General features: G+C 46.1%; 2 protein-coding genes across 2 annotated transcripts; one reads left to right on the top strand and one right to left on the bottom strand.

Annotated features, from left to right (window-relative positions):
- The first annotated feature begins 1514 nt into the window (after nucleotides 1–1514).
- tomm40l (translocase of outer mitochondrial membrane 40 homolog, like) lies at nucleotides 1515–11133 on the top strand. Its single transcript, XM_047383722.1, has 10 exons — nucleotides 1515–1730; nucleotides 3640–3867; nucleotides 3943–4010; nucleotides 8248–8340; nucleotides 8420–8521; nucleotides 8616–8721; nucleotides 9176–9298; nucleotides 9384–9460; nucleotides 9891–9993; nucleotides 10551–11133. The coding sequence occupies exons 2-10, from the start codon at nucleotides 3651–3653 to the stop codon at nucleotides 10688–10690; spliced, it is 1029 nt and encodes a 342-aa protein (XP_047239678.1). The 5' UTR covers nucleotides 1515–1730; nucleotides 3640–3650; the 3' UTR covers nucleotides 10691–11133.
- A 1795-nt stretch (nucleotides 11134–12928) lies between these two features.
- LOC124879268 (apolipoprotein A-IV-like) lies at nucleotides 12929–14437 on the bottom strand. Its single transcript, XM_047383723.1, has 4 exons — nucleotides 14325–14437; nucleotides 14190–14234; nucleotides 13963–14113; nucleotides 12929–13712 (listed from the first exon to the last, which is right to left on the bottom strand). Exons 2-4 carry the CDS (start codon nucleotides 14221–14223, stop codon nucleotides 13133–13135), a joined length of 765 nt encoding a protein of 254 aa, XP_047239679.1. The 5' UTR covers nucleotides 14224–14234; nucleotides 14325–14437; the 3' UTR covers nucleotides 12929–13132.
- Between the last annotated feature and the right edge of the window lie 6281 nt (nucleotides 14438–20718).

Below are 20718 nucleotides of genomic sequence, written 5' to 3'. Positions count from 1 at the left end.
GGCTCAAATTTCTCCGGCCTTTAATTTGGACTTATTGCTCAGGAAGTCTGTTTATTTTCCTTCTACATGTCCTGCAGGATTTGTTGCAATGCTATCACATTAAAAAAATGGAAAACTTTGAACTACAAAATTGTAATTTTGTGTATTTTTTTTTCCTTAAGCTCCAGTGAGTTGCTGACCAATCTGCCCTCTACTGGTGTAACATGGAAAAACATGCAGGGGCTTAAAAAATCAATAAATTGGCCTGAACTTTATTTGGTCCTCTTGGTTTTTATTTTTTCGTGGATGTTTGCACTCATTCATTGTTTACATTTGGATGTTATTTAATCTAATGTAGGTTCCAGAACCGTTCCGGAACCTGTTTGCTTCATTCTATTTTATTGATTTTGACTGGGTCACAGGAGTCATTTTTACTCTGTCATTTTCAGCCACACTGAATGTTTCAAGCTGCTTTTTCTTCTGCAGGTAATTTTGGATCTGCACATATTTTTCTCCTGGATTCTTCATCCACCCGTCTACTCTGGTCCATTCTGGATTGGCTCTGTGGCACATTTAATCATTTTTAACTTCCTTCATTTTAATTTTACACAAACAGTTCTGCTGTTAGATGTTTTTCGGTATACATGCAGACCAGTGACTGGGCCGTAAATGATTAGATTTACTAGAACCTGGGACAGTTCAGAACAGAACCAGGTGGCTTTGTGTAAACCCAGTGAAACTCCAGCCCTGGTAATGCTACGGGACGTCCTGTCTGCTGGCCTGATAACACTATGGTTCCAGTCCAGATGGTACCACCCATGCCCTCTGGTGATCATTGTAGATTTTACAGTTTGCTGCACATCTATTGATTTAGATCTCTGTATTTGGACCAAATGGTGTTTGAATCTGACCGTTCTGTGTGTGCTCAATCTTTTATTTATCCTCTCAAATAAGTTTTGAGCTTATATTATATCTCTGGATCTGGTTTCATTTGCTCATTTATTACCCTGTAGATATATTGTCATTCTGTCATTTTTGTGTATTAAACTTTAAGTATGGTTTGAGTCATGTTTTAAACATCTAATATTTAATTTAGGCCTAGCATTTTTGGGGTAAATTTTACGTGTTGGTCACATTTCTTTAATGATCTAATTTCTTGATTTTATTTATTTGTTTGTTGCCTTGTTTTCTCAATATAACCTCATTTAAATGAATCCACATCAAGATTTTGATTATTTTTAGCATGTTTAGCTTTTATTTTGTCCCGTTTTGTGATTGTTTGGTACATTTAACTTGTTTTTTTTGCTCCTTTCAGTACCTCCTCCAGCAACAAGCCGGTGTTCTTTGTCCCTGCTTGTCTCTCCGGAGGACTTCCTGCCGCCATTCGACCTTGAAGCTCCTCCTTCCTCTAATCTGACTCCCACCGCGGCCTGTCAGTCCATCCAATCAGGACGTTTAGCCCCTCCCTCGTGCAGGGGTCTCCGCGTAGATTAGCCAATAGGATGTGAGTATTAAGAGCCAGACTGCACGGCCAGTAGTTTTGTACGTCAGTAAGGCCGCCATGTTGACAAGGTACAGGTATCTGCAAAACGACCCTTCCAACTGTTCTAAAATGAAGCCGCGTTTTTCTGAAGGACATAAAATGACGCACAGCTAGTTGGACCAATCATAACGGGTCTTTTTCGTCACATCCGCTTGTTCGGGGGTTGTGGACAGTACTTCCGGCCGCATCGCCCTCTGGAAACCGCAGCGTGAGTAGAAAATCATCTGTTTAAATTGAGCAGTCTCCTTTGAGAGCAGCAGTAGGTTCTGTCAGCGGGAGTTTATCCGCGGGTCAGACGGAACCTGCTGTCTGCTGCCAGTGATGGAGGCCGAGTTCCGGTTCAGTCATTCAGTTTCTACCTGGAGTTGCACCTGAAAGACGGAGGAAGCTTTAATGCAGTGTTTCTTAACCCCGGTCCTAAAACCATTGCATTACTTCCTCAGCTGCTGCAGCAGCCTTTTAACCATGCAGGACATTTTGCCCTGAGGAGCAGGGTGGAGAAACCCAGTTTTAAGAACCATTACACAGAAACTCCACCCGTTTGGTTCTTCTTAGTCTCACATGGTTATGATTTGGGGCTTTATTCTAATGAATACACTGAACATCCATACCTGAAACAGCTGGTAATCATCGTACTGTTGCACCTGTCAATGGGTGGGACCATGTTCAACATCAGGTTCTGAGAACCTTTACCAGAACCACACTGGTGGCATGGGTGGAGTCAGAGCTGGTGCAGATCTGTTGGGCACTCCCACTCTGCAGGGATGAGGAGCCACCAGAGGCGACCCAGGGTTCTGGAACGAAGTGGGTCTGCAGAGTATCAATCAAATATGTAATTTAGAAGTTATTGATCACCAATAATCTGTGTCTTGCAGACTTTTCAAAATTGTTCAAATTTCTGTTATATGGGTCCATTTGCTTTTATTGTCCTTTTAATCTTCTCTCCTGAATAGAACATATAGTAACAGAGCTCTGCTCCCCCTCCCAACCCGTTGCTGTGCACTGCTGGCTCAAAGAAAGCACACATTTGGCAACTAATAAAAAAATCTTCCACATCTCTAGAGCCACCTTCGTCCGCTGCCTGATCCTCTTTGCACCGGTCCCTCATGGTTTCTCCTGTAGGTGGTGGGCCCTCGCGTCTCTCGTCTCACAGGGCCCAGCTGGGTCCTGCGAGAAGTTACCCGGCCACCAGGCGCTTGCCGACAAGTCCCGACCGCAGGCCTGGCTCCAGGGTGAGACCCTGGCTCCACCGTACCGGGCAACACCATGTGCCTCGTTGTAATAATAAGATTCAGACTTCTTCATGAGGCGAAGAGCCGCTGCTCCTCCACATTGAAGAGTCAGTTGAGGCGGCATGGGCATCTGTATCGGATGCCTCCCCTGGCAGGTGTTCCAGGCACGTCACGCCGGGAGGAGGCCCAGCGGACGGCCCAGAAAACGCTGGAGGGACCATTTCTCTTGGCTGGCCTGGGAACTGCTTAGGCGTCCTCCGGAGGAGCTGGAAGAGGTTTCTGGGCAGAGGGAACTCTGGGCGTCTGCTGCCCCCGTGACCCGTTTCCGGATAAAGCGGGAGACTACGAGTATACAAATATTTTATTTAAAATATTGTTGCTTTCCTATTTTAAATAAAAGAAACTCGGTCATGTCCTGGACTTTTGGATGATTACTGTGAGACAGTGATGCTTTTACTTAGCGTCAAACTGGCCACTGTTTCTTCTGGCTGCAACTTTGACACACAGCTCCTGACCACATCAACAATTTATAGAAACAGTATTCCCTGACAACCGTGCACCTCTTCCATCAGTATATCGCTCCCTGTCAATCCCTGGCTTGATGCCTTGACTCAGCCTCCAGATTCTCCAGATCTTAATCCTACAGGATGTTCTGGGTGCCTTTGATCCATGAGGATGGAGCATCCATGGGTTTTTGTGGATATGTTGTCCAGTAGGTCTCCTTAGCCTTAAAAGTCCTCTATCATCCGATTGGCTCACCTCTGGAAGCCTGACCTCAATGTTCTGTGTGTTTAAAATAGAAGTCCATGGATCAGGGGCAGAACTTTGACCAGAGGAGGTTATATCTGTGTCTAACCCAAGTATTTATCCTCTTTGTTTTCTCAGTGCCTCCCAGAATGGGCAGTGTTTTGGCTGCCAGCTCCCCCAGCCCACTCCCTGATGCATCAGCTGCCAGTTCAGCCTCACCCGGGGTGACGATGCCACCTGGCTTCGGGATGCCTCCGGTGTCCCCAGTCGTTCCTCCAGCTGGGACGGGATCTGGACTGCAGCAGGAGGCAGAAGACACTCTGCCCAACCCCGGAACGTTTGATGAGTGTCATCGAAAATGTAAAGGTAACCAGAGCTTCATGTGCCTGAAAACATGAATGTAGAGCAGAAGGTAAGGAGCTTGTCTGCTTTTCTCCTCAGAGGTGTTTCCGATGCAGATGGAAGGAGTCCGACTCGTTGTGAACAAAGGTCTTAGCAACCACTTCCAGGTTAGTGTGTAAATGTGTCAGGAACAGTTCAGCCTAACAGTTGGACTGCATATGAACTGCAGTTCCCAGAATATAAGAATATGTGATCATAAAATGAAAGTAAATACAGCAATGTGTTCCATATCAACCACCAACCTCGATGTGTTTTACTGGGATTTTATGTGACAGCCCAACACTATGTTGTGTGAAGTGCATCAAAAATGATAGTTGTCAACATGTTTCACGAGTCGAAACTTTGCAGAACCACCTTTCACTGCAGGTCTTTAGAGGTTTGTCTCCAACAGCTCTAAACATCTACAGACTTTCTTCTTTGTAAAACGGCTCCAGGTCATTCAGATTGGATGGAGAACATCTGTGAACATCAGTTTCCAAATCGTGTCGTAGATTCTCACTTGGATTCAGGTCTGGACTTTGACTAGGCCATTCTAACATATGACTATGCAACTTGGTTCTCCAGAGCTCCATGTTGCTTGTCAGACCCTCGAACCGAGCAGAGACATTAGACATGAACGTAAGAAAAAATGCTTGTTTTAGCTTCTGTAAAGAATTTCCACATTTGAATTGATGACACATGGAAAAAAATCTATTATGAAGAAAATTACATTTTAACTTTTCTTTTGTGTTTATATAGAATGTTTTGTTCCACTCATTTTTTAATGTTTGATGTATTGGTTTTTGGTCTAAAACCTGAAATCAGGATAAAAACCTCTTTAAGCATAATAAATGTTAAATGGGAGGTATCGAAGGTACAGAAGTCTTTTAGGTTTCATGTTTGTTTTGCAGCTTGTTGTAGAAAAATTAGGGAGATGTCCGCCCGTCCTTCTAGAACCTGAAGGGAGATGTTTGCCCGTCCTTCTAGAACCTGAAGGGAGATGTTTGCCCGTCCTTCTAGAACCTGAAGGGAGATGTCCGCCCGTCCTTCTAGAGCCTGAAGGGAGATGTCCGCCCGTCCTTCTAGAACCTGAAGGGATATGTCCGCCCGTCCTTCTAGAGCCTGAAGGGAGATGTTTGCCCGTCCTTCTAGAACCTGAAGGGAGATGTTTGCCCGTCCTTCTAGAACCTGAAGGGAGATGTTTGCCCGTCCTTCTAGAACCTGAAGGGAGATGTTTGCCCGTCCTTCTAGAACCTGAAGGGAGATGTTTGCCCGTCCTTCTAGAACCTGAAGGGAGATGTTTGCCCGTCCTTCTAGAACCTGAAGGGAGATGTTTGCCCGTCCTTCTAGAACCTGAAGGGAGATGTTTGCCCGTCCTTCTAGAACCTGAAGGGAGATGTCCGCCCGTCCTTCTAGAGCCTGAAGGGAGATGTCCGCCTGTCCTTCTAGAACCTGAAGGGATATGTCCGCCCGTCCTTCTAGAGCCTGAAGGGAGATGTTTGCCCGTCCTTCTAGAACCTGAAGGGAGATGTTTGCCCGTCCTTCTAGAACCTGAAGGGAGATGTTTGCCCGTCCTTCTAGAACCTGAAGGGAGATGTTTGCCCGTCCTTCTAGAACCTGAAGGGAGATGTTTGCCCGTCCTTCTAGAACCTGAAAGGAGATGTTTGCCCGTCCTTCTAGAACCTGAAAGGAGATGTTTGCCCGTCCTTCTAGAACCTGAAGGGAGATGTTTGCCCGTCCTTCTAGAACCTGAAGGGAGATGTTTGCCCGTCCTTCTAGAACATGAAGGGAGATGTCCGCCCGTCCTTCTAGAACCTGAAGGGATATGTCCGCCCGTCCTTCTAGAGCCTGAAGGGAGATGTTTGCCCGTCCTTCTAGAACCTGAAGGGAGATGTCCGCCTGTCCTTCTAGAACCTGAAGGGATATGTCCGCCCGTCCTTCTAGAGCCTGAAGGGAGATGTCCGCCTGTCCTTCTAGAACCTGAAGGGAGATGTCCGCCCGTCCTTCTAGAGCCTGAAGGGAGATGTTTGCCCGTCCTTCTAGAACCTGAAGGGAGATGTTTGCCCGTCCTTCTAGAACCTGAAGGGAGATGTTTGCCCGTCCTTCTAGAACCTGAAGGGAGATGTTTGCCCGTCCTTCTAGAACCTGAAGGGAGATGTTTGCCCGTCCTTCTAGAACCTGAAGGGAGATGTTTGCCCGTCCTTCTAGAACCTGAAGGGAGATGTTTGCCCGTCCTTCTAGAACCTGAAGGGAGATGTTTGCCCGTCCTTCTAGAACCTGAAGGGAGATGTTTGCCCGTCCTTCTAGAACCTGAAGGGAGATGTTTGCCCGTCCTTCTAGAACCTGAAGGGATATGTCCGCCTGTCCTTCTAGAACCTGAAGGGAGATGTTTGCCCGTCCTTCTAGAACCTGAAGGGAGATGTTTGCCCGTCCTTCTAGAACCTGAAGGGAGATGTTTGCCCGTCCTTCTAGAACCTGAAGGGAGATGTTTGCCCGTCCTTCTAGAACCTGAAGGGAGATGTTTGCCCGTCCTTCTAGAACCTGAAGGGAGATGTTTGCCCGTCCTTCTAGAACCTGAAGGGAGATGTTTGCCCGTCCTTCTAGAACCTGAAGGGAGATGTTTGCCCGTCCTTCTAGAACCTGAAGGGAGATGTTTGCCCGTCCTTCTAGAACCTGAAGGGAGATGTTTGCCCGTCCTTCTAGAACCTGAAGGGAGATGTTTGCCCGTCCTTCTAGAACCTGAAGGGAGATGTTTGCCCGTCCTTCTAGAACCTGAAGGGAGATGTTTGCCCGTCCTTCTAGAACCTGAAGGGAGATGTTTGCCCGTCCTTCTAGAACCTGAAGGGAGATGTTTGCCCATCCTTCTAGAACCTGAAGGGAGATGTTTGCCCGTCCTTCTAGAACCTGAAGGGAGATGTTTGCCCGTCCTTCTAGAACCTGAAGGGAGTTGTTTGCCCGTCCTTCTAGAACCTGAAGGGAGATGTTTGCCCGTCCTTCTAGAACCTGAAGGGAGATGTTTGCCCGTCCTTCTAGAACCTGAAGGGAGATGTTTGCCCGTCCTTCTAGAACCTGAAGGGAGATGTTTGCCCGTCCTTCTAGAACCTGAAGGGAGATGTTTGCCCGTCCTTCTAGAACCTGAAGGGAGATGTTTGCCCGTCCTTCTAGAACCTGAAGGGAGATGTTTGCCCGTCCTTCTAGAACATGAAGGGAGATGTCCGCCCGTCCTTCTAGAACCTGAAGGGAGATGTCCGCCCGTCCTTCTAGAACCTGAAGGGAGATGTCCGCCCGTCCTTCTAGAACCTGAAGGGAGATGTTTGCCCGTCCTTCTAGAACCTGAAGGGAGATGTTTGCCCGTCCTTCTAGAACCTGAAGGGAGATGTTTGCCCGTCCTTCTAGAACCTGAAGGGAGATGTTTGCCCGTCCTTCTAGAACCTGAAGGGAGATGTTTGCCCGTCCTTCTAGAACCTGAAGGGAGATGTTTGCCCGTCCTTCTAGAACCTGAAGGGAGATGTTTGCCCGTCCTTCTAGAACATGAAGGGAGATGTCCGCCCGTCCTTCTAGAACCTGAAGGGAGATGTCCGCCCGTCCTTCTAGAACCTGAAGGGAGATGTCCGCCCGTCCTTCTAGAACCTGAAGGGAGATGTTTGCCCGTCCTTCTAGAACCTGAAGGGAGATGTTTGCCCGTCCTTCTAGAACCTGAAGGGAGATGTCTGCCCGTCCTTCTAGAACCTGAAGGGAGATGTTTGCCCGTCCTTCTAGAACCTGAAGGGAGATGTTTGCCCGTCCTTCTAGAACCTGAAGGGAGATGTTTGCCCGTCCTTCTAGAACCTGAAGGGAGATGTCTGCCCGTCCTTCTAGAACCTGAAGGGAGATGTCTGCCCGTCCTTCTAGAACCTGAAGGGAGATGTTTGCCCGTCCTTCTAGAACCTGAAGGGAGATGTTTGCCCGTCCTTCTAGAACCTGAAGGGAGATGTTTGCCCGTCCTTCTAGAACCTGAAGGGAGATGTTTGCCCGTCCTTCTAGAACCTGAAGGGAGATGTTTGCCCGTCCTTCTAGAACCTGAAGGGAGATGTCTGCCCGTCCTTCTAGAACCTGAAGGGAGATCTGCTGGCTGCCTCTAAAGCCTCATTTAACCCTTACAGCCTGTCAGCGAGCTTCTCTGCTTTCATCTGACTGTAACGAATCATAAAGCCACAAATTGCATCAATCTTCAGTTTCTCCAGTCAGACATTTAGTCATTCACTGATTGTTGCAGGGAAATCTTGGTTCTAGACTTGGTTTGTTTTTCTTCACCTCAGATCTGCTAATTTTTTAAATTTTAAACCAACTTCGGGTTTAAATGCTTAATAAACCGGGTCCTTCCAGGTGAATCACTCTTTGCTGCTCAGCAACACTGGAGACTCCAGCTACAGGTTCGGAGCGACATTTGTTGGATCCAACCAGACCGGTCCTGCCGAGGTACGCAGCAGTTAAAACTCTGAATCCCATCTGTTTAAGTTTTGAGCTGTAACCTGAATCATCTGCTCTGGTTGCTCAGTTTTCCCCCGTCATGGTGGGAGACATGGATAACAGCGGCAGCCTGAACGCGCAGATCATCCATCAGATCAGCAGCAGAATCCGATCCAAAGTGGCCTTCCAGGTGAGCAGAGCAGCTCCAGAATGGATTTAGTTTTTCTTTGAGCTCCTGGTTGGTTTCTGAGCTTCACTCTAACGCTGAGTAAATCTGTCTGCAGACGCAGCAGCAGAAGTTTGTGAACTGGCAGGGCGACGCTGAGTTCTGGGGAGACGATTTTACAGCGACGGTCACATTCGGAAACCCAGATGTCCTCGCTGGTTCTGGTATGTGATCTACAGGTCCAATCAAGCTCCCACTTAAGTTAAACAAACTGCACATGTTTATGTGTGTGATGGTAGGACGGAAAAAGGCATTTTCCTGAACAACCAATTAGCATTTAGATGTCATCTGATGGTTGTTATGGAGACTTGGTGATTCCAGGATACCTCTGTGATCTCTGGAGATGTTTTTACCTCCCTCACTGTCCTCCTGACTCGGTGTGGTGGAGGATAACCCGTGTCCACGTCCAGCCTCGCCTCAGCTTCAGCTGGTTTAAACTCATTAATTATCACTCTGACTGTAGACTTATTTATGATTAATGAATGAACAGCTGCCTACTTGAATTGCATGTTCTCTTATCTTTCCCATTTTGAGTGTCTAATTCAAATTAGCCTCTGTGTCGCATCATATTTGTGTTTCTGAGTTTTCCTGTGTCTCCTGCTGTGTTGCTGCCATCAGGGATCATCATCACCCACTACCTTCAGTCCATCACTCCAGCTCTGGCTCTGGGAGGAGAGCTGGTTTATCACTGCAGGCCCGGAGAGGAGGGCTCAGTCATGTCTTTAGTGGGCAGGTACACAGGTGAGTCCCAGTGTCCATGGTGGGGGTGGGGTTGGTGTTGGAGCTGAACCTTCCACGTGTTTTCTGAGAACTTCGCTCTGTGCAGGCAGTAACTTCATTTCCACGCTGACCCTCGGCTCGTCCAGAGCTCATGCATCGTACTACCACAAAGCCAACGATCAGGTGACCTCTCCGCCCTCGCCTCTGATGTCCGCAGGCGGTTCTGTTTGTTTCTTGTTTAAAGGTCCAGATGTTCTGCCTGAGCAAAAGAACAACATAAAACCACATGGATGTGGACCACTTGGTTGAAACTGGTTTTCTAACTATGTGCAGCCAGAATTAAAGTTGAGTAAAAAAACATCTGAGGAGAAAAGTGATGGGAAACATCCTGTAGGTGTCTCCATGTGCTCATCTGGAACATCTGCCTCCTCCACAGCTGCAATCAGAAAAATGTTACTTCAGTTCATTTTTGACAATGTGCAACAAAATAATAATGTCAAATAATTAAAAAACCTAAAGAAAGAAAATGAAACCGATGAGAAATAAATGAAAGTAAATAAAAGGGCATGTTCATTGCGACCTTTGACCCCTGAATATCTCTGATGTTCTGCAGCTGCAGGTCGGAGTGGAGTTGGAGGCCAGCTTACGGATGCAGGACACCAGCGTGTCATTTGGCTACCTGCTAGATGTTCCCAAAGCTAATCTACAGTTCAAAGGTCAGTGTGTGTCTGTAAGGAGTTCAAGGTCCAGGTTTTACTGCAGTTTAACTGGAGATGCTGTTGAACTTTCCTGTTGATGCTCAAGTTTCTGTTATTTGAGTTCAAATCATCAGCAGTGACCTCACAGAGGCAGCTGCTGCTCTTCGTGAGTCTGAGAAGTCTTCGTTCTACACGAGAAACACCTCAGACCAAATGTCAGCACGGTGCTGGATGGATGATGATATGGACTTGGTTTCCTCCTACAATCACTGAGTGGACCAGAATCTTCTCTGTAGGCCAAAGGATTCTAGAGTCAAATATGAGGCCAAACTGGGTCATCAACAGAACCAAGATCTCAAACACAGCAGGACATTTAAAACAGAATAACTGAAGAAGAAAGAATGATGGTAATGTAATGGCCTAGTCAAAGTCCTCAACAACTGACTGAAATGGATCATGGGTGGTTCTTTGATTTTGGTTTGGTTCTAGTGAAATCGAGGACTCGTTAACTTGAGGTAGAATGAAAGTTCTTGTTGAGGAGATATTTTGATGCTTTTTCTTGCCTTTGGCTCCAGGTTCCATCGACAGTAACTGGATCGTTGGAGCAACGTTGGAGAAGAAGCTGCTGCCTCTTCCTCTCTCTCTGGTTCTCTGTTCCTTCCTGAACCACCAGAAGAACAAGTTCCAGTGCGGCTTCGGCATCACCATTGGTTAGAACGTCTGACGGTGCTGCTGTTTCCTCGCCTCGGTGGGTCACAGCATCCTTTTTGTCTGATTGCTACAAGAGCGGCTGGTCGTTAGTAGAAGATAAAGTGGTTTGCAGCATAAATCTCCTGGATGATTGATGGAGTGATGCAGAACAGGAGCCTTCAGGAGTTCAGCAGCGTTCCTGACTTCCTTTTCTGAGACCTTTTCCTGCTTTTTTTGACTAAGAACTTTGTCTTGTTATGAAGGAAGGAAACATTTTCTTTAACAGACACTAACTGTAGCAGCTGTTTGGATCAGCTTTGCTGTATCTTCTCAGTCGTCACCTGTTCTGTTGCCTTTTTCTGTTGGTTCTGTTAGACCCGTACGGATGAGCTGTAAATACATCCTGGAATCTGATGGATGCAAACCAATCTTAAACTCCAGTTTCTTATTAAAGCGTCTCAGTCGTTCCTTCGGTCGTTGAGGAGAACATTTCTGATGAGTTTCTGAAACGTTTCAGTTTAAAAGTTTCATTCAAGTTTGATTCATTTTTTTATCACTTTAAGATGATTGGTTCAAACATCGGTGCGCCGTGTTTTTCCTTGTCTGGTCTCGTTCCAACCACAAACTTAAGTGGATTTTATGTGATGGAGCAACACAAAGTCATGCATAACTGTAACGTGTTTTTCAAACACAAAAATCTAAAACTGCTGTGCATTTATATTCAGCCCCCTGAACCAGAACTTTGTGGAACCACCTCTGGCTGCAGGTCTTTCGGGGTTCACTCAGACTGGATGGAGAACATCAGTTTTCCAGTTTCAACGAGCTTCCCTGTCTGAAGGAAAGCATCCCCACAGCATCATGCTGCTACCACCATGTTTCGCTGTGGGGATGGTGTGTTCAGGATGCTGTGCAGTTAGTTTTCCTACACAGACAGTGGTTTTAAGGTTCAATTCCAGTCCCATCTGAGCAGAGCACCTTCTTTTGGCTTCCTTGGTTTTCTTCTTGCTCCTCTTCCATAAAGATCAGATTTGTCGAGTCCACAACTGCTAGTTTTCATGTGGACTGAATTTCACATGAGCTGTGGATCTCTGCAGCTCCTTCAGAGTTACCGTGGTCTTCTTGGCTGCTTCTCTGATCAATGCTCTCCTTGCCCAGCCTGTCAGTTTAGGTGGATGTCCATGTCTTGGTTGGTGTGCAGTTGGTCCATCCTCTCTCCATGTTCAGATAATGGATTAGCCAGAGCTCTGTGAGACGTTTTAGAACCTAACCCTGCTATGAACATCTCCATCATGGTCTCTATGATGCTGGTTGTTCTCTGATGTTTTCTAGAGAACCTCTGAGGCCAGAAACAACATCTCCAGTTAGAATAAGTTACACACAGCTGGTCTCTGGTACTGATTAGGAGACTTCTGCAGGTAGTTGGATGCACTGGATTACATTTAGGGGTAGCACATTGAGTGGGGCTGAATACAAATCCATGCCAGGCTTCAGATTTTCATTTTTAAGATATTTTGAACACCATGACTCATTTTCCTTCCATTTGACAATTATTCACTAGTTAGTTTTAGTCTTTCACATGAAATCCCAAAAAACAATATGTTACAGTTTGAAAACTTTTAGTGTGTGTGAGTTATTCTGAAAGACAATAACTGCAGATTATTTCTGTATGAAGTATGTTTAGAGGATTCTGGATGAGACTTTCAAAGCTCAGAACACCGATCCAACTGTTGGCACGGTGGAGGTATCATCATGCCGTGGGTCCGGTTCTCTGCTATTGGTTCCAGTGCATTGAAAGTGGAGGAAATAGAAGGAAGACTTCCTCCAAATTCTTGAACTTCACCTAAAATCTACCAGACGGATAAAAATTGGACCCATTTGGATTTTCCAACTGGACAATGATCCAGAACACAAAGAAAGAAAACATGAAGCGTAAAAAATGGCCTACCTAAGGTTTACCTAAACCCTACTGAGAATATTTGTGCACTGTGCTTAAAAGTGGGTCAGTACTACCAGGAAACCAAGCAGTTTAAATGAAGTCCACCAGTTCTGCCGTGCAGAGGGGTCAAAGGTCAGCCAGGAGCTTGTTGACACCCACATAAAGTGGCTGTTCCAGGTGCAGCTAGCTAAGACACATTTAACTCAATATTAGTGGGGTTTATGCATATATTTGAGCCTGTATGTATAATTTTGACCCTTCTGACCAGAACTTCAGGAGATGATCTAAGGACTCAGATGACTTCACATAAGAGGCAGAAACAAAGACTTCTGTGGATGAAAGAGTTTATTTTGGTAAATTTAAATAAACTTAAACTAAGACAGGAGAATATTACAAGATAAAGCTGGACCAGAACCAAACTGTTGGAGGATCCTGGAAGATAATTCAGGCATTAAAGTGCAGAAGGTCCAGTTTTTATTAAATAACATGGGCTGTTGGTGAAGTCAGAATAAATACTGGTTGTGAGTTTTTTTACTGGGTGTTCTGGGTGAAGGACTCCCACAGAGCGGTCAGCTGAGCCTGCAGGTCTTGAGTGCTGGCATCCAGCTTGGCCCTCAGTTCCTCTCTGTATGGAACCAGACTCTGCTGGATCTCCTGGGTCTTCTGAGCCACCTGGGTCTCAAAGCTCTGAGCTAAGGGAATCACGTTCCTCTGGAACTCTTCCAGGCTCTGCTCCATCTTCTCCCTCACCTCATCAGTGTAGGGGACCATCTGGGCCTGCAGCTGGGTCACACTGGTCTCCAGCTGCCCCTTCAGCTCCTGGCTCTTCTGCAGCAGGAGGGCCTTCAGGGCTTCGGGGTCCATGGCCTCAGCGTAGGGTGCCGCCTCCTTCTTCAGCTCCTCCACCTGGTTCTGGAGCTTGGCCACCAGTTGCTCGCCGTATGGCCTGATGTTGGAGCCCAAAGCCGTCAGGTCGTTCTCCAGACGAGCCTTCAGCTGTTCTGCCTCCTGGGTGAACCGGGTCACGAAGTCCTGGGTCAGAGGAGCGGCCTGAGTCCGCAGGGACACGATGTACTGGTTCACTGTGTCTGCGCTCTGGGAGATCTTCGTACTGATGGAAACAAAAGCCACTTATTACCCTCAGGTCTTCCATACCGTGTCATGATCCAGCTCTAATTTATTTGGGTTTCCCAGCCAGGCAGCCAGACTAAGGAACCAGTCAAGGTCCAAAGATAAACTTTGACAGACCTTCAGCCTGAAGATCAGATGTTGACCAAAACCACCTTAAAAACAACAGTAAAGTCTGGCTGCTTGGAGGGAAGATCTAAAGGACTGAGGATGCAACTGAAATCTGGTCTTACTTCACTTCCTGTCCAAATTCGGACTCTTGGATCTGCTTCAGGGATTCCTCGGCGGTCTGCGTCGCCTTGGCGACGTAGTCCCAGAAAGCTGCCTTCACCACATCCAGGTTGCTCTTGGGAGGCTCCTGCCACAGGATGTTGGCATTGCAGACTGTGGAGGAAGCATCAAATTAACCTCCCTGTTTGTGTTTAGTTGAAATATTTTAAAACCTTCAAGATTTGCTCACCAGTGAAAAGAACCAGAACCACGAGGACCTTCATGTTTCTCTGCACTGCAGGATGAAAGATATTCAGTCAGCTTCAAATCAAATCCAATCATTGATTAAAGACAAATCAGAACAGAATCAGAGTTTTAGTTTCACCTTTCAGAGGCAGCTGGTTTCTCCTTCAGTGTCGGGTCGGTCTGTTCTGCACCGACGGCCGGTCCAGGATTTTATAGCTTTGTTTGAGGGTAAAGTCCTGCCGAAGCCGCCCTGTTGGACACATTCCTGTCACTGCTGTCATTCCACATCACAATGTGGGATCATTTACTGAATCAACAGTTCTGGTTCACACCACTGGACCAGCACCACGTGCAGCAGCTTTACAGGCTGTCCTGTTTGGACCATCAGAAATCTGAACAGCAGGTCCGGTTTCAGCTTGTTGTCAGTTTCCCACACAACTGAGCACAAATAAAAAACACACCAGAAGACAAATGGTGAAGATCTGAACATGAAATGGAGAAGAAAACTAACTGCCTACATAAACATTTGGCCACTTTATTAGGCACACCTGCTGAATTGCAGCCAGGCAGCAGCTCTTTGCATTTATCCTTCTAGAAGTGGTGAAGCTGACCCGCTCAAGTTCAAACTGAGCATCAGAACCAGGAACAGGGGATTTAAGTGACTTTGAAAGCAGCATGTTCACACAGACTCATCTAATCTGGCAATAACTGATTGGAAAAACATTGGCTCCTTCAATGGGTTCTGATTTCAGCTGCAACGTTTGGATAGTAGTGCCAGAGTTTGACGTTCACAACATGAAACCATGGTTTCATCCTCTCTTCTATCAATGGTTTAGGCTGGTTTCCTGAACATCACTACAAGTCCAATGGTCTCACTAGAGAACATTTGGGATGTGGTGGAACAGGAGATTCTCATCATTAATGTTCAGCAGACCGATCTGCAGCAGCTGTGTGTTGCTATCCTGTCAGTATGGACCAGAATCTCTTGTGTTTCTGACACCTTGAAGAATCTCTCACATGAAGGATTAAGGCAGTCCTGAAGAGAAATGGAGATCCAACCCAGTACTGCCAAGGTGTACCTAATAAAATGGCCAATGAATGTATTATTCCACCTGTAATTCCATCCATCCATCTATTGTCTATAGATATTTATCCTTGTGAGAGGGTGGTTCTGGTACCTATCTCCAGCTTGGAAGAACGATGGGATACACCCTGGACCGGTCCGTCCCACAGCAACACAAACAACCAGGCCCACATGCACTGTGTGAGGGGCACAGCTACTTGCTTGATGCATTGACTGGACCTCCCAACACTGCTGACATTTTGGTGCAGATACCACAGCACACCTTCAGGACTCTGATGGAGTCCATGCCTTGATGGGTCAGGAAAAGAGGAATAACACACTATTAAGCAGGTAGTCATAATGTAATGCCTGTTGTGTGTACGTCAGCAGAATCAATCAGTGTAATATCAGTTTAACATCATATCAGAACCAATATCTCCATCATCCAGGACTCCGTATTCCCAGTTTTCTAAATTAGCCAGATCATCTGCCTCCTCAGATTCCTCAGGTGCTCCATCCTCACAGATGGTCCATCCTCATCAGGTGGTCCACCCTCATCAGGATGGACCTCACAGATGGTCCATCCTCATCAGATGGTCCATCCTCATCAGATGGTTAATCCTCATCAGATGGTCCATCCTCATCAGGTGGTCCGTCCTCATCAGGTGGTCCATCCTCACAGATGGTCCATCCTCATCAGGTGGTCCATCCTCATCAGGTGGTCCTTCCTCATCAGATGGTCCATCCTCACAGATGGTCCATCCTCATCAGGTGGTCCACCCTCATCAGGATGGACCTCACAGATGGTCCATCCTCATCAGATGGTCCATCCTCATCAGATGGTTAATCCTCATCAGATGGTCCATCCTCATCAGGTGGTCCGTCCTCATCAGGTGGTCCATCCTCACAGATGGTCCATCCTCACAGGTGGTCCATCCTCATCAGGTCGTCCTTCCTCATCAGGTGGTCCATCCTCATCAGGTGGTCCATCCTCACAGGTGGTCCATCTTCATCAGGTGGTCCATCCTCATCAGGTGGTCCATCCTCATCAGGTGGTCCATCCTCATCAGGTGGTCCATCCTCATCAGGTGGTCCATCCTCATCAGGTTGTCCATCCTCATCAGGTCGTCCTTCCTCATCAGGTGGTCCATCCTCATCAGGTGGTCCATCCTCACAGGTGGTCCATCTTCATCAGGTGGTCCATCCTCATCAGGTGGTCCATCTTCATCAGGTGGTCCATCCTCATCAGGTGGTCCATCCTCATCAGGTGGTCCTTCCTCATCAGATGGTCCATCCTCACAGATGGTCCATCCTCACAGGTGGTCCATCCTCATCAGGTCGTCCTTCCTCATCAGGTGGTCCATCCTCACAGGTGGTCCATCTTCATCAGGTGGTCCATCCTCATCAGGTGGTCCATCTTCATCAGGTGGTCCATCCTCATCAGGTGGTCCATCCTCATCAGGTGGTCCTTCCTCATCAGATGGTCCATCCTCACAGATGGTCCATCCTCACAGGTGGTCCATCCTCATCAGGTCGTCCTTCCTCATCAGGTGGTCCATCTTCATCAGGTGGTCCATCCTCATCAGGTGGTCCATCCTCATCAGGTGGTCCATCCTCATCAGGTGGTCCATCCTCATCAGGTGGTCCATCCTCATCAGGTCGTCCTTCCTCATCAGGTGGTCCATCCTCATCAGGTGGTCCATCCTCACAGGTGGTCCATCTTCATCAGGTGGTCCATCCTCATCAGGTGGTCCATCTTCATCAGGTGGTCCATCCTCATCAGGTGGTCCATCCTCATCAGGTGGTCCTTCCTCATCAGATGGTCCACAGATACTGTCCTGGAAACTTCCCATAATTTTACTCCTGAAATGTCTGTTTTATATAGAAGCAAACTTCTAAAACCAGATCTTCTTCACTCATCCTCATCATGATGTACAGTACAGACCAAAAGTTTGGACACACCTTCTCATTCAAAGAGTTTTCTTTATTTTCATGACTATGAATATAGTATCTTCACACTGAAAGCATCAAAACTATGAATGAACACATGTGGAATTATATACTGAACAAAAAGGTGTGAAACAACTGAAAATATGTCTTATATTCTAGGTTCTTCAAAGTAGCCACCTTTTGCTTTCATTACTGCTCCGCACACTCTTGGCATCCTGTTGATGAGCTTCAAGAGGTTGTCACCTGAAATGGTTTTCACTTCACAAGTGTGCCCTGTCAGGTTTAATAAGTGGGATTTCAAGCCTTATAAATGGGGTTGGGACCATCAGTTGTGTTGTGCAGGAGGTGGATACAGTACACAGCTGATAGTCCTACTGAATAGACTGTTAAAATTTGTATTATGGCAAGAAAAAAGCAGCTAAGTGAAGAAAAACGAGTGGCCATCATTACTTTAAGAAATGAAGGTCAGTCAGTCCGAACAATTGGGAAAACTTTGAAAGTGTCCCCAAGTGCAGTCGCAAAAACCATCAAGCGCTACAAAGAAACTGGATCACATGAGGACCACCCCAGGAAAGGAAGACCAAGAGTCACCTCTGCTGCGGACGATAAGTTCATCCGAGTCACCAGCCTCAGAAATCGCAGGTTAACAGCAGCTCAGATTAGAGAACATGTCAATGCCACACAGAGTTCTAGCAGCAGACACATCTCTAGAACAACTGTTAAGAGGAGACTGTGTGAATCAGGCCTTCATGATAAAATAGCTGCTAGGAAACCACTGCTGAGGACAGGCAACAGGCAGAAGAGACTTGTTTGGTCTAAAGAACACAAGGAATGGACATTAGACCAGTGGAAATCTGTGCTTTGGTCTGATGAGTCCAAGTTTGAGATCTTTGGTTCCAACCACCATGTCTTTGTACGGCACAGAAGAGGTGAACGGATGGACTCTACATGCCTGGTTCCCACCGTGAAGCATGGAGGAGGAGGTGTGGGGGTGCTTTTGCTCAAAATTGAAGGCATACTGAACCAGTATGGCTACCACAGCATCTTGCAGCGGCTTGCTATTCCATCCGGTTTGAGTTTAGTTGGACCATCATTTATTTTTCAACAGGACAATGACCCCAAACACACCTCCAGGCTGTGTAAGGACTATTTGACCAAGAAGGAAAGTGATGGGGTGCTGCGCCAGATGACCTGGCCTCCACAGTCACCGGACCTGAACCCAGTCAAGATGGTTTGGGGTGAGTTGGACCACAGAGTGAAGGTAAATATGCCAACAAGTACTAAGCATCTCTGGGAACTCCTTCAAGACTGTTGGAAAACCATTTCAGGTGACTACCTCTTGAAGCTCATCAACAGAATACCAAGAGTGTTTGGAGCAGTAATCAGAGCAAAAGGTGGCTACTTTGAAGAACCTAGAATATAAGACATATTTTCAGTTGTTTCACACTTTTTTGTTCAGTATATAATTCCACATGTGTTCATTCATAGTTTTGATGCCTTCATTGTGAAGCTACAATATTCATAGTCATGAAAATAAAGAAAATTCTTTGAATGAGAAGGTGTGTCCAAACTTTTGGTCTGTACTGTACATATTTGGCAGGAATCTCTCTCTAGCTTCATGTAAGACAGACATCTTTAACTGGAAGCTCCCTGGACTTTAACAGACTCCTGGTTTGTTTTCTGGCGTCTGCTTTGGGGGATACTCTTAAAGCGTTTCTGGGATAAAACTTTGAGGCATTGATGAGTTTGAAACGCTCGCTCCACCTCTGATTCTAACCAAACATTTCCTGAAAAGCTCTACAAGATGTTAAATTGACTTCTTTTGTGGTTTTATCAACATGTAACTAATTAAAGTTCCACATATTGTGTATTATGAGCGTTTAGTGACTCATGTCTCAGATACGCTCAGGTTTCTTCAAGGTCCTTCTATCCACGTCAGATGAAAATATGTTTATCAGCAGTTTTTTGTTCCTTAGAGGGAAACTTATCAATTCGTTGGGTTGTATCAGGACACACAGAGTCCTCCCGTAAAGATTATCACAGGGTGAGACGGCAGGGCGGATCAAAGTCCGGCTTACATCTTAGTGACCCACAAACCCTCTGACAGCAAGAACAATCAGACACATTATGGATGATTACTCAGGATCTGGATCAGAACAAACCAACTGTGTCGCGTCATTTTATCTACTGAAGGTTTGGGTCCTTTTCTTTTAGGAATATGTTTTTTTTTTTTTATGTGAATGAAGCAGATAAATCTCCTCACCAGTCACCATGGCACCATTTAGGTCCTGTTAATATTTATTTATAAATCTGTCAGGAGCTCAGCTTTGTCTTGTTTCTCTTGCGCCCCCTGGTGTTTGGACCCTGAATTTGCTGATAGACAAAAACCTGCCATAGTACAGGTACATCTGAAAAAACAAGAATGTCTCTAAAAAGCTTAATATTTTTTGTCCCTCATGTCAGAAATGGAAACTCATGTATTATATAGATCCATTTCACATAGAGTGAAATATTTCAGTCTTTATTTCTTGTAGCTTTGATGATTCTGGCTCACCGAGAATAAAAAGTCAAAGTTCAGAGTGTCAGAACATCAGAATATTACATCTTAACAATAAAAAATTATATTTTAAACAGAACTATCAGGCTTCTGAACATTATGTTCATTTCTATGAACTCAACACTGGGTCTGGGCTCCTTTTGCATGGATTACTGCATCAGTACGGCGTGGCATGGAGGAGACCAGCCAGTGGTTCTGCTGAGGTGTTCAGGAAGCCCGGGATGCTTTGATAGCAGCCTTCAGGTCATCTGCATTGTTGGTCCTGGTGTCTCTCATCTTCCTCTTGACAGAACTCCATAGATTCTCTGTGGAGTTCTGGTCAGACCAGTTTGCTGGCCAATCAACCACAGTACCACTATATATTTTGGTACCTTCGGCACTGTGGGCTGGTACCAAGTGCTGTTGGAAAATGAAATCAACATCTCCATTAGGCTGGTCTGCAGAAGAAGCAATGAAGTGCTCTAAAATGTCCTGGTAGATGGCTAAGGTGACTGAGGACTTCAGAAAACCCAGTGGACCAGAACCAGCAGATGACATGGCAACCCAGATCATCACTGACTGTGGAAACGTCACACTGAACTTCAATCAACGTGAAGACATGCAGCTCCCTCCACACTTCCAGCCCCACCTGGTAAATTCAAGGAAAACAGACTTAAAATGAATACATTTTTTACTATTGAAGTAAAATCTCACACTAAACATTTCTGAACCAACCTTTACTCTGAAAACATTTATTTCATGGGGATAAAAATCATCACCAATAGATAACTGTTTACACATTTATTGGCACCAATAAAATAAGTTCTTTAGAGAACAACCAGCATCGTTAAGACCAAGGAACCCAGCAGGAAGGTCAGGGAGAAGGTTGTGGAAACATCTAAAGCAGGGTTAGGTCCTACAACAACATCCTAAGCTTTGAACATCTCACAGAGCTCTGTTCAATCCGTCATCAGAACATGGAGA

This window comes from Girardinichthys multiradiatus, chromosome 13 (genome assembly GCF_021462225.1).
Source record: "Girardinichthys multiradiatus isolate DD_20200921_A chromosome 13, DD_fGirMul_XY1, whole genome shotgun sequence".
Classification (NCBI taxonomy): domain Eukaryota; kingdom Metazoa; phylum Chordata; class Actinopteri; order Cyprinodontiformes; family Goodeidae; genus Girardinichthys; species Girardinichthys multiradiatus.
Note: the sequence above shows the minus strand (reverse complement) of the source record. Positions and strands in the feature narration are given on the sequence as shown.